The sequence below is a fragment of the Phytophthora cinnamomi genome (assembly GCF_018691715.1).
Source record: "Phytophthora cinnamomi strain GKB4 chromosome Unknown Contig67, whole genome shotgun sequence".
NCBI classification, from domain to species: Eukaryota; Oomycota; class Peronosporomycetes; order Peronosporales; family Peronosporaceae; genus Phytophthora; species Phytophthora cinnamomi.
In genome coordinates this window covers 159,825-172,528 of record NW_027151000.1, presented here as the reverse complement: position 1 = coordinate 172,528, position 12,704 = coordinate 159,825, and the positions used below count along the sequence as shown (strand labels likewise).

General features: G+C 51.5%; 5 protein-coding genes across 6 annotated transcripts; 3 read left to right on the top strand and 2 right to left on the bottom strand.

Moving 5' to 3' along the window:
* Positions 1 to 4,556: 4,556 nt before the first annotated feature.
* IUM83_09365 (AGC protein Kinase) lies at positions 4,557 to 6,205 on the bottom strand (the record flags this gene model as incomplete). The annotated part of the gene is made up of 4 exons (XM_067933803.1): positions 4,557 to 4,745; positions 4,830 to 5,179; positions 5,259 to 5,576; positions 5,647 to 6,205. 4 exons carry the CDS (start codon positions 6,203 to 6,205, stop codon positions 4,557 to 4,559), a joined length of 1,416 nt encoding a protein of 471 aa, XP_067786567.1.
* A 151-nt stretch (positions 6,206 to 6,356) lies between these two features.
* Positions 6,357 to 7,160, top strand: IUM83_09364 (uncharacterized protein; the record flags this gene model as incomplete). Its single annotated transcript, XM_067933802.1, has 4 exons — positions 6,357 to 6,435; positions 6,498 to 6,585; positions 6,665 to 6,830; positions 6,906 to 7,160. 4 exons carry the CDS (start codon positions 6,357 to 6,359, stop codon positions 7,158 to 7,160), a joined length of 588 nt encoding a protein of 195 aa, XP_067786566.1.
* A 1,469-nt stretch (positions 7,161 to 8,629) lies between these two features.
* IUM83_09363 (Striatin-interacting protein 1) lies at positions 8,630 to 9,929 on the top strand (the record flags this gene model as incomplete). Its single annotated transcript, XM_067933801.1, has 8 exons — positions 8,630 to 8,698; positions 8,791 to 8,895; positions 8,973 to 9,026; positions 9,100 to 9,231; positions 9,300 to 9,347; positions 9,417 to 9,530; positions 9,589 to 9,684; positions 9,810 to 9,929. The coding sequence occupies 8 exons, from the start codon at positions 8,630 to 8,632 to the stop codon at positions 9,927 to 9,929; spliced, it is 738 nt and encodes a 245-aa protein (XP_067786565.1).
* Positions 9,930 to 10,056: 127 nt separating this feature from the next.
* On the bottom strand, positions 10,057 to 11,561 carry IUM83_09362 (Transcription factor; the record flags this gene model as incomplete). 2 transcript variants are annotated; one of them, XM_067933799.1, is made up of 7 exons in its annotated part: positions 10,057 to 10,128; positions 10,209 to 10,259; positions 10,335 to 10,462; positions 10,537 to 10,877; positions 10,969 to 11,051; positions 11,141 to 11,274; positions 11,378 to 11,561. In XM_067933799.1, 7 exons carry the CDS (start codon positions 11,559 to 11,561, stop codon positions 10,057 to 10,059), a joined length of 993 nt encoding a protein of 330 aa, XP_067786564.1. The 2 variants fall into 2 exon arrangements, with proteins under 2 accessions (XP_067786564.1, XP_067786563.1); XM_067933800.1 differs by having other exon boundaries at positions 10,209 to 10,256.
* Positions 11,562 to 11,825: 264 nt separating this feature from the next.
* On the top strand, positions 11,826 to 12,650 carry IUM83_09361 (Signal peptidase complex subunit 2; the record flags this gene model as incomplete). The annotated part of the gene is made up of 4 exons (XM_067933798.1): positions 11,826 to 11,895; positions 11,972 to 12,191; positions 12,274 to 12,352; positions 12,429 to 12,650. 4 exons carry the CDS (start codon positions 11,826 to 11,828, stop codon positions 12,648 to 12,650), a joined length of 591 nt encoding a protein of 196 aa, XP_067786670.1.
* Positions 12,651 to 12,704: the final 54 nt, after the last annotated feature.

Sequence of the window (12,704 nt, the reverse complement as noted above, 5' to 3'; positions counted from 1 at the left end):
ACTCGCCGTTGTCGGCAATAGACTTCTCTACCCTCTCGGGGCCAATGAATTGACCATTCTGGAGGCCGCCCAAGCTGATGTAGCGCTTCACCTTGTGATCATCCATTTCCTCAATCACAGCACGTGAAATGGGGCCACCCTGCGAGTGGCCGATGAAGATATATCCATTGTCGAATGCCGAGTTGTTCGCCACCACCTCGCGAACTGCCTTCACAGCCTCTGGAACTTGAGTCAAGAGCGACTGAATCGAGCACGTGCCATCACAAAATGAGAGTGACGCTACCGTGCGGCCCTCAGCGGTAAGGTTGGCGACGAAGTTGCTGCCAGATTCGTAGGTCATGGTGACGCCGTGAAAGAAAATGACAGGCAAGTTGGACGCAGCCGAAGCGGTATTCGCCAAGGCGAATATGCAGGATGTGAACGCGAGAACGGAGTCGCGGTAGAACATCGTCTTGATGGGCGACTTGGGGCTTTGTTGGGAAAAAGCGTTGTGGCAGTTGTTCAGGTTCGTCGGGCCTGAGCTGGGCTCGCACATTGATGGTAATGATGCGTTGGGACAGCAGATCGAGATGGAGATCTGCATAGGTACCTCTCGACAACGTTTTCTCAAGACGAGCCAAACAAAGAAACACCAGTAAACGATTATACAATACTCATTATTTGTAATCTCCAAGTTTGCCAACGAGTTGGAGAGCGGGTGCTACAATACAATACAGTGGATTTGCTACATTGCCGAAAAAGTCGTTTGTCTCTGGCGTCAAAGAAACACCATCAATTGCTCGTACAGGATATATGTCTTAACTCTTTTCTTAGTAAAACTAAACAAACCGCGCAACATCGATCTTCCTGTGAAGTTCAAAAGTGGTGCAAGATTAGTCACGCTAGACCATCATCATCTGATGTAAGACCTCATGGGGAGCGCTGCCTCAATACATGTACTTTTTGCATGCATAGCAAAGCGGTTCAGTGGAGCGTGACAACATACGCTGTGCGATGTCTCAGTGGTAGTGGACGTACCTAGACGGATGTTCAGTAATGCAGAGTTTCCTGGAGGGCGACGCACTCTGATCTGCTGCGGTCTCAGTAGTGCAAACTGAGCGGATACCTCTAGATGAATTGTTATGGCTTCTTCTTGTCAATTGTTTTTGGTAGTTGGTGTCTTCGAAGGTGTGCTCAAAACTTTGTCCTTTGGTGTGCTTCGATGTCATCGGTAGTTTGCGGGAGACTTACACTGCTGCTGTAACGTAGTGGAAGCTTGGTTTTGAAAAGGGCAAAATGAAAAGTGATATTGTAACTTAAATTTCGTACTCTCTCGTACTCTAGACCAGCTACTCACTTCATGGCCACTCCGTGTTGAATGCAGCAATTGTTAGTTGACGGGCCGCCCGTAAACTTCACCTTGAAACCGTCCCGTAAGTCGTCCCGTAATACGTATCGTAAATTACCACATAATTATAAATTTCGTACTCAGTAATAAATAATGTATAACGCAATGTGCTACTGCTGTCATCTTGAATTGGAAAAACTATACAACATAAAACACGAATTCATTGAGATAGGAGCCTGCTTCTCCTGGGTTCCATGTACTTCGACGTACCATAATAATTGTGGTTGGGAGCTATCAATAGAGTTGGTTGTCCACAATAGAAACGTACCGACCTTTGTACTGTAGACGAAGTCAACTTCAGTGTTTCAACGACGTCGTGTGATCTCAAAGCGTGTTATTAGAATGAAATCTTAATACATAATGCAGTAGATAAGCGTTGACAATCGATGTATCCAGCATCCAGTAAAATAAAGGTACCCAATTTCGAGAATAAGCTGCGTGCAGCGATACTGATCACGATATCAATGCCATCCCGTGATGATTGCAATCGTTGATAACGCGCGGGATGGCGAGGCGTTTGCGTTGCACGTTACCAAACGCACTCTGGACTCTATCCCCGTCACCGGCTTGCCTCCCTTGCGCAGCTAATTCTTTAGCTGTACAAGCTATTTCAATAATATGCTGGAAAATAACAAATTAATTGTAAAGGGTCGTACTTATTTCACAATTCAATAATTGCACCAAATTTACGGTTTATCCAATACAGTATGTATCATAAATCCATAATTAATTAATGATTAATATTTTATTTTAATATCTGAATTATAATGCATCAACAATTTTATTAATTGCCAAATACCGTATGAGATAAGATTGCACGGTCATTTTTCAATAATCTGTAGAAGTACTGGTATTCAGGTCAAGTCTCTTTAAGAATGTCAATGAAATATTTTTAATTGTCATTTTGATTTGAGAAATGCGACAGGGCCCGAAAATAAAGTCTGGAACGCGTTTAGAACCGAAAATAAAGTATGGAACGCGATTAGAACCCGAAAATAAAGTCTGGAACGCTTCTTTTCGGATCTTGAGACTTGATAGTCGGCGAATCCCAATCGGGCGTACGAAATTAGGCCGGGAGAAACTCCTGCCTGCAGGATCGCGTACCCAGTCTTCCGAACAGAATGAACACAAGAAGAAGGCCAAAGATCCTTCTGCATCCTGAAGAAACTGGTTTGCACACGTCAGCCGATATACAAGTTTGTGAGTAGTACCGAAAGTTTCCTCGTATGATATTCGTTTGTAAAGGTAGGTCCCGAATCGAATGTACCCGGTATCAACAGATACCGGGTACATTAAATAGTGAGGTGCTTCATTTCTGAGAGGAATGATTAAGGATTTAGAAATGCGTAATTTGTACAATTGCTAAATCTTAACAGATACCTGTCATATTTGATATCCGTTTATATATTGATACGCCAGGATTCTCACAGCACACCTGAAAATCGTAAACCCGTCCCATCGACGGGGATTCGGAGTGGAGAATCTGTCATGCACATGATTGCTAAACGTATTAATACGTAGTAGTTTTCACTTCATGGAACTCTCGATACGATGTACTACTACCATTTCATATCATTCGTTCAACGATAAATTCGACAAACGAAATGAAGACACGTACGTGTCTTCATTTCTGGGTTCCCTTGCTGCGTTTGCATGAAGCATGAAATGTGAACAACACACATAATATTCAAGACTACTGGACGATAATGTAAGATAGCGGAAGTACACGTATTACCGATATCTACTTCAGTATGTCCCAGCACATTCATATGAACGGTATCCCAGCATAAGCATGGACTAAACTAACGGTAAATCGCGATGCTACCTTGGGTTCAAGCTTTTCTAGAGTGGCGTATTCAACGTAGCACCACTCGTGTTTGCCGAGCGAATATCTTTGAACGGTGTTTGTATTTCAGCGGTTCGTCCACTCAGTCGCTGTTGACACAATTTAACACAACGGAATCCACCAGCAAGAACTCAAGCCATCGCCAAACTACACGATGCTTTTCCGTAACATATTTTCCACGCTTGTGTCCACGCTCATGCTAGCGAACATTGCCTCGGGTACATCCAACCTGCCCGTCATCTTCTTTCACGGCGCAACAATGACCTTCAAGGCTGGTAACAACTTCGTGGGCAATTTGACCGCTGAAGGCCGCGCGGTGGAGGCGCTATCATTCTGTGGCGGCACATGCTCAACCAAGTCGCTCCTGGTTCAGGTCCCGGAAGCTGTAAAAGCAGTTCGTGAGGTGGTCGCGAACAACTCCGCGTTCGACGAAGGCTACATCTTTATCGACCATGCGCAGGGTGGACTTATTGCCCGCGCCGTGATTGAGGAGATGGATGACCACAAGGTGAAGCGCTTCATTAGTCTCGCTGGTCTCCAGAACGGCCAATTCACCGGACCCAACAACGTGGACGCTTCTATCGCTGACAAAGGAGCGTTCTTGAAGCTGCTGGTCCCCGAGACCGTGTTCAACTACAGTGCCTACGATCCCAAAGACTACTACGGCAAAGTGCAGAAGGACTTCGTGCTCTACTCAATCGAGAACCCGGAGGTGCAAAACCTGTACTCACACTTCACTGTGAGCCGCTGGCCGCAGTCCGGCAGCTATTCCACCGCCAACTTCTTCCTCCCAGTGTACAACAACGTGAACCACTGCCTAATTGATAACGACCGGTGCATCTACGACCAGCACCGCCGAAAGGCTAATTTCCTGAAGGTTGAGCAAGCTCACTTCTTCGCCTCACCAGCGGATACTGTTATCAAACCCTGGCAAAACTCCATTTTCGGCCACTATTCAGAGGTTGACACGATCGAAGAGATCCAGACGCGGTTCATGAACTTGACTATGGTCGACATGAAGGACACGCTGGAGTACAAAGCGGACTCGTTTGGCCTGCAGACACTCGATAAGCGTGGTGGCTTGTTCCTACACGCGTTGGAGAACATTTCCCACTTATGCTGGATCCTAGACGAGAACAAGTGCGTGTGGTCGACCGTGTATGACCAGCACATCTACCCTACGCTTGTGTAAACAATCGAATCTTAGAATCTCCGAGTGGCAAGAACGTGAAAGTGACAAACTGTGAACAAAGTAATTGAAGTCACTTTTACAGCAGAAGCATCAAATCTTTATTTTGCTGTCGACGAATAAGTAGAACAGATCTACGGTGTATCCCCCCTGCCACTCGGCAAACTAACATCACGTGTGTAGCCGTATTCGATTTGCTGGTCTTCGGGCGCCTCGAAATTAAAACCTTTAAATGATTCGCTGCCACCAACTCTAGGGGTAGAGCTGTCAATACTCCCAATCGACAAATGTGTGAACTCGTCGAGGAAGTTTGTACCATCAACCTTCAACAACACACACATAACTGAGCATTAGACGAATACGAAGCCTAACCAAAACAATTATCCAGGTGTAACAAATTGACGTACCACTGTTTCTGGAGATTCACACGGTCGGATTGGAGCTTGGGTCTCGCGAAATGTAACCATTTCCCAGTCAATGTGGCGAAAAAAAACGTGCTCCTTGATCTCTGGACCCCCAAACGACGAACCTAGTCTTTCACTCGGATTTTGATGTAGCAGCTTCCGCAGCAGGTCCTTCGCTTCCGATGACATAAAGTATGGAAACAACAGTGGAGTGTTGAGGACCCGTTCACACATTTCCTCGGGATTCTGGCTATACCAGGGCGGGAGACCGGTCAAGAGCTCATACAAGACCGCGCCAAATGCCCACCAATCTGCAGCCGTGCCGTACTCCTCTCCTCGCAATATCTCAGGAGCTGCCGCAACAAAGTACAACACCCTAGTCAGCATATTAACACACTGAAGACATTTTCAGTTCATGAAAGAATTGCCCACCCAGATATTCGTAGCTGCCGCAAATGGTTTGGGCCCCACTAGTAGCTTGCGTGATCCCGAATTTGCTGATGCCGAAATCGACGAGTTTTAGGTGACCATCTTCAGTGAGCAGGACGTTCTCCGGCTTGATATCCCGATGCACAATGCCGTGCTGGTGCAGCTGTTGCACCGCAAGAAGCAGCTCCGCCGCGTAGAACGCTGCCACCTCTTCTGCAAACATCGTTGCTCGCTCAAGATGCGTGGACAGTTCCCCTCCAGGACAGTACTCCATCACAAAATACAAATGGCTCTTGGTCTGGAAAGCCCAATACAAATGAACTGCTCGCAATGCATCACATAACCCTGTGAGTTTGCAACGATACACGCCAACTAAGCGCAGCACACGCACCTAGAGCGTGGTGACTGGTGCCTCCCAGCACGTCCCGCTCCGACAAAACTCTGGCTGCCATGTCCTTCTCCTTCACGGAGCGTTTGGACACCACCTTCATCGCGTAGAGTTTGTCGTCTCGCCGGTGACGAACCAGCAGCACGCGGCCCATGCCGCCGACCCCGATGACCTTGATCCGCTGGAAATCTCGCGGCGACATGGCTTCACCCGTCTCCTCTTCTCCTGCAGCGGTCGTGGGGCTCTTGCGCTGCAGCTTCCTGGCGGCCCGCGCCCTCCGCTTGACCAGCTTGAGCTGCTCCTCCTCGTCCACGACCGACGTCTCGACCTTGCGGAAGGTGCGGCCGGTGGAGCTCAAGGCGCTCGGCAGCGCCATCCACACGCTGCCGTCGTCGTCCGTGTCGTCTCCGTCCCCATCGCTGTCGCTGGCGTCGAAGCGGTCGCTCTCCGAGTCGGAGAAGACGCCGGTCTCCGCGCGCCGGTGCAGCTCTCGCAGTCCCGGGTGCACCGGCGCGTCCTTGGCGCTGGCTGCTGCGGCGTGGCGGGAGTGCTGGGCGCCCATGGACGCACACTTGACGAATGTCGCGCCGGCTGGGCGGACGAATCGTCCAGCAGCTCAGCTCGGCTCAGGGTCGGATGCTTGTCTCGCTTCCAGCTGGCTATTTGAAGTGGCGCGTTGCGGCGTCGCCATTGGACAAAAGTGGCCTCGGACAATGGGGAACCAGCTCAACTGCCTGGCGCAGTGCCAGGCCCGGCAGGAGGGCGCGCAGAGGCTGCTGGTGCTGCAGAAAGGTGCGCTGCTCACGTGGGGCTACGGCGGTGTCGACGTGGCGCTGAATGGGGCGACGTTTTAGGCGCCTACTTCACGCGCAAGAAGTCGATTCTGGGCGTCAGCACGGGGACGGAGCGAGTGCATGTGAAACTCGACGAGGACGGTCACACGTGCGTGGCGCTATAGCTCTCAATAGTTAGGCGAGACTAACCTTCACGTGTATTGTGGTATTGGTGGGTGGGCTGGTAGACTGTTGTGGAAGCTGCACGACTCCATCAAGAACCCGACCAAGATCGACCTGCACACGGTTAACTTGATCCAGGCGCAGGGCAAAGTTGGGCTCACCATCACGTCTCAGAAGGGCGACACGCTACTGGATGTGGAGGCGGAATCCGGGGAGATTCGAGATACATGGGTGCGTTGACTCGATGTCGTGTGTGAAGGAGCTGGTAGCTGACGGTGATCTGGGGCTTGATGCGTGACGACGCAGGTGACGCATCTGCAAATGGTGTGTGAGGACAGCAGCCCGAATGACGAGACTGAGGACGAGGTGCAGTCCGGTTTGAAGTTCCGCAAGATGGTCGAGGACCGCGCCAAGAAGCAGGCGTACTGGGCGAAGCGCACACAGGAACTGGAGCAACGGAAGCAAGAAGCGGAAGAGCGGAAGAAGAAGTTCGCTGGCGTAGGCATGAAATACACGGCACTCGCGATGAGTAACAGACCGGATTCGTCGACCAAGGATTAGGTCTGTCATTGAAGCACTTGTGAACCTCGACTACTGCGTGTAATACTCTCTAGGATTTTAATTGTCGACTCGCCTTTTCGTGTACACGTACCTGCATTGCAGATATTGTGAGTGGAGTACATGACAGACGTGAAGAATTGGAATTGGGGTGCGGAGTTAACAATGCCTATTACTTTTACGCTAGAACGTCCGTGCAGTGCAATGTAGTGCAAGCATGCACTAGCTACAGAAACAAAGGCGCGGAACATAACCATCACGCTGATCCTGTGCACAAGTACTGCCAGTTTATCGATGCGTTGCCACCGATGCATTACCGCTGTGATCTACAAGTGTCTTCGGGATGTTAGGTTGGTTCCAGAATTGTCGAGCCGGGCTAGCACCGAGTTCCAGAACGCCCGGCCCCCGCTTGTTTCGTGAGGTCACAACTGCTGGATTCATCGGGTCAAGCAGGACAATTTCGTCCTTGCTGCTATCGTCACTACTGCGTGCTCGCTTGGATGATTGCGAACTGGTATCGGGTCGGCTCTTGCTGTGGGATCTACTTGGCGATGCATCTCTCAGTTTAAGCCGTCCCTTTCGGCGTTTGGCAAATGCCTTGAGCATCTCCTCGATGTCGATAATCTCGGTGTTAGCGCTTCGACCTGCTTTTTGAGCTTGTCACGAACTGGAACTATCTCATCCAACCTTCGCTTCATTTGTTTCATTGCTTTTTCAAGCTCTCGGATGGATTCGCTGGGGCCAAATGTCGTCGTTATGGTCATGGGCTCCTTCTCTTTATCTTCATCTTCATCATCAACATCTGCAGCTACACGCTTTTCTTCACGACGACTGCAACTTGTCGATCTCTCTCGAGCACTCGACTTGGATCTGCTCCGTTTCTTGTCGAACGCGTCTCCACATCCACCGCCAAATCCGCGACGGGTTCTGCAACTGGTTCAGGCTGCTCTCTCCGTCTCACCGATGGCGACCTCGATCGTTCTTGAGGTGGGAGCCCCGACCGCCTCGCAGCCATCATGGAGAGTGCGCACTGTTGCACTGCTTCACCCTCCTCAGCATGCAAACTTGGCATGGACTGAGCCCGCTTCAATGGCTCCCCCTGTTTTGCTGTTGGCACTGTTGGTGGCCCAGCACACTCGTAGACCTCTGGTTCCCGTGCCAAGAAGACTCCACAGCAAGAGTCTGGTTTCGAGGTGAAGGCACCGCGGTAGAAGTTGGAACTGGCGTCTGCTGTTGCGAGTGCCGATGGAACGCGGCTTTGTTGGTGTTGATGGTGCGGACTGCCGTGGGCTTGAGCGCCGTCACATCGGTGGCGCCCTTGGATTTGGACTTGCCCCGGCCCACGAGGAAGTTGCTCGACCCGTCGGCGGCAGGCATCAGATAGTGTAGTGGCTTGCTTGGGGTGCAGTTGAAGCAGGAGCTCTGGTGCGAAGAACCAATCACACGACGTATCGCGAGAGACGTGCAAAGCCATGGAGGTTGCTCCAACGCTGGACGACGCGCAGGCTCTCCGCCAGCTAACGATTGCTGATGAGCACCTTGTACGTGGGCAGCGGTGCTGCTTCGACTTCCAGGTGGCGGTGGCAACATCTCGTAAGCTTATCGGTTTGTGTTTTCGTGGGGATGGTTGCAGATGATCTGCTTGTGTGGAGTGGGTGCGGAGCAAGATGGCGACGCTCGAATGCTACAGGAGGCGATGCAGAAGATCGTGCGCATCAAACTGCAAATGGGGAGCAACGTGAGTGCTGGCAGCGTGCATGTATTGCGCAGGTTTTCTCTGCGTCTACGTAGGTTTGCTGACACTAGCTGTTCCAGCACCAGATTAGTCTCGCCAAAGCCCAACACTCGCGGCTTGTTGTCGTTCAAGAGGTGCAGTACAACACATCATTTGCGGTGACAGTCGGCTGTAAATGACCTGCCCCCGAATCGTTTGCTCGATAAGTTTACACAAAACGTCGAGGCCGCAGTGGCGGCTGTGCCTGGCGTACTCGACTCCACCGAGAGAGACGACATGGTGGACCTTGATGCACTCTTGGCTGATGCGGCTCACTACTTTCGCGGGCAGAGAGAAATGGTAAGGATAAAACCCTCTTTGCAAGGATGAGAACAAAGCTAACATCATGCTCGCTCCTTCCAACACAGGAGCGTCAAGCAGCATCGTCGTTTCGACTATTGCTGCTGTATTGGCAGGTGAACCAGGTACGATATCACTCACTGCTCAGTTGATGGTTTAGCTAATCGAGTGGATCTTGTTATCAGAGTCCACAACTCCACGCTACCCAAGCAGAAGTTTCGCTTGCTTTCATCAACGATCCTTCATTTCACCTCGACGTGATCTACTGGCATCAAGACGTGCCGCAAGAGGCAGCGCAGGTGAGTTTGCTTGGAAAGAGTCAACGCGTGGTACCCGCTCACACCTGCTGCTCTTCAGAGTGTTTTCGATCAATTTTGTGCGTTCGACAGCACCAACCCGTTCGCCAAATTCTACTTCCTAGAAATTGGCGGATCGCTCGAGAGACTGCACCAGGTACGCATCAGTTCATTTTTGTTCGCTATTGTAAACTTGTGGTGCACATCCAGCGGCACGGGCGCTTATTCCAGCGTGGTGTGGTTGGCTGTCTAACACCCGCATTGTTTGTTGTTGCTGGCCAGGCGTTCGTGCTAATGTTGTCGCATCCGGCACATCGACTGAGTCAAAATGCTGCAGAGCAGCTACTTGGATCGTGGTTCTCACCAAGCAAAGAGATCAACTCTCTAGGGCAGCAGGATTAAATAGGTGGGCAGGCTTGCTGGTGCTGTAAGCAGAAAGAGCTTCTTCGCCAGTTGTCGTCAGCGAAGCAGGCGGCAAGCTGAAGATGTTACTGGCGTAGTGCGCCATGGAGAAGGCCGCCATCCCTCTTTATGGGATGTCAGCAAAGAAGTCCGAGATACCTTCGCTGTCGTCCAGATTAAAGCAGAAATCTGGATCGGTCTGGTCATTGCCATAACGCGCGCAGAGTTAATACTCAGACACATTCTAGCTAACTTTGTGTGGCGATCAATTCTAATTACCTTTAGGGGTGCGAGCTTGAAGATCCCGCTGTCCGAGTCGTACGATCTCTGCTACAGAAATCACAAAATGAGCACACCGTGGCGGAATGTTCGTGGGCATATCTTCCGAAATATCACTCAACCCACCTGGTCCAAAGGAGCTGCAGGACTATCAGGTGCGGCAACTGCTCCTGCTTCCTTCGCTGAGTCAGCTGCATCCGCCGCCTCCTTGTCGTCAGTCATTCGCCGAACTAAATACACGTCCACAGGACCATCTAGGAGAACCACGGACGATGAGATCGATACGTGCACCTATCAAACACGGGTTCAAAGGCGTAGCAATGCGTACCCGTAGATTTGAGAAAGATCTGAAACCGGCGTTTACCGGCAGGCATACCCTCGTCGGGGTCTGGAACCTCAAGTGTTGTGCCTGGTGGGGCCTTGATCGCCATCACGCTCTGGTCTGCAAAGCTTTCTTGCCGCCGCATATCATCGTGTGTGACATAGCAGAAGTTCTCGAAGCTCCCTTTGTCAAATGCTTCTTCCTCGTAGAGACGTCGGATGTTTTGGCTGACCATCTTGATATGCTGATCGTACTTCAGCTCCTCTTGTCTTAAATCTGAAATGCTCTGTCGAAGGTGGTCAATTCCCTGGTAGCTATCGGTGCTGCCTGTTGGTCCACTAGCACCTCTGCAAAAGACAACCACAACCACGAACGTCAAACCGATTACAGCTCGACGCCACCAGGTGCCACCGCGCTCGGTGCATTCCGCTCACGTACTTCCAGTGAATGTTGTTCTTGGACGTCTTTTCGATAAGGCCGATACCTTCGAGCACGTTGGTGATATCATATATACGTCGTTTCTACGCGTCCCGGCACCAGTGCAATTCACGCGAAACCGAGTCAAAACAACTTCGTATCAATTCAATGATACACAAAACGCAGATCCTACCTGCACGCCGAGCGACTCCGCCGCCGTGTTCAGATCCAAATCCTTCGACGGCGCAGCTTGGATGAGCTCCACGAAGCGCTTCGTCAGCAGTCCCAACGAACTGTCGTATCGGCTCGCTGGAGACGGCTTGGAAGCTGCATGGGAACGGTGACACGGTAAGCGTTCTCGCTCTTGCGCTGCAAAGACCGGCCCCTCCATGCATTGCAACACTGAATACTGCACTGCAGCTGCACCTACCGCGCGAGCTGGGGCTTGGCGACTGCAACTTGGGCGGCGCCACGGCGGACGCGAGAGATCTGGACGCGGCCGGCGCAGCAGCGCCAGTGGACGAGACGGGCGAGTCGGTCGCCGCGTCGTGCCGCGCCTTGGGGCGCTTGATCTTTCGCTTAAGATCCTCGTTCGAGACCTTCGCCTTGGCCATCGCGTCGTACGGCTGCGGGATCCGTCGCTGCTGGTGCTGGTGCTGCTACTGTCCCTTGGCCGAGCTTCAGGTGGCTGAATTCAGCATGGAAAGCAGATGAGCTCCTAGGAGAGCCTAGTGAAAGGCATAAGATAGACTAGTGAACAGAATACTAAGTAGAAACCGGTTCAAGCTGCAGTACGCTATCACGCGGGTTTATGCCATAGCCTAGGCAAATATCCCGACTCAAAAGTGCCACATCACCACAGTCGATCGGACAGCAAGATGGGCGCTTCGAGCAGCACCGCCGCCGCGCCGGAGCGCAAGGACTCGGAGGACGAGATGGTGCTGAATGGTGCGTGCTGCTGAGCGAGTCGCTCGCGGATAGACTGACTGTTGGCTGCGTACTGACGCTGGTGTGACGGATGCAGACCTCCACATCGAGACGGGCGACCAGAACGCCGTCAAGAACCTTCTGGACGACACCATCGTCGAGTTCTTCAAGGGGAAGGAGGACTTCAAGCTGCACTACGGCTGGGACAACGCCAAGCTGCTGCTCATGCTGCTGGCCACGGTCATCGCGGCTGTGTCGCACTTCTACCAGCACCCGGCCATCCCGGAGCACGTGCTCATCTACTCTTGCGTCGGCGGGTGAGTGTGGACTGCAGTCCGCAACTGATACAGTGCTCTAGTTGAAGTGTTCTGACAGGGTTTTATCTTGTGTGGCTGCTAGGTTTTTCCTCATCCATGCGCTCATATTCGGTTACACCACGTTCATCGAGAAGGACATCCTCTTGCGGATGACGCGGACGGTATAGTGATTGATCATTGATAGCTTTACAGTTGAGCCTGCGCTAACTGTGATGATCTGAAATGGCCTGATTGCAGGGCTCGTCAGGTAAGACCATCCTGGTGCGGACGACTTTCCCCTACACGGAGTCGCACTACACAATCAGCATCCACCATGCCAACTCGAAGGAAAAGCAGAGGAAGGAGGAGCTGTACGTTGGACGTTACTTTGACAAGGACGGATACTTCAGCAAAGAGACGTTCAACAAGGATATCGAGACCGTTCTGTCGCGTTTTGAAAAGAAGGACAAGAAGCAGTAAGTAGAAACGGAGTTGCCGCTCGCAGGAAACGATAGCATTCACTAGCCCCGTAGT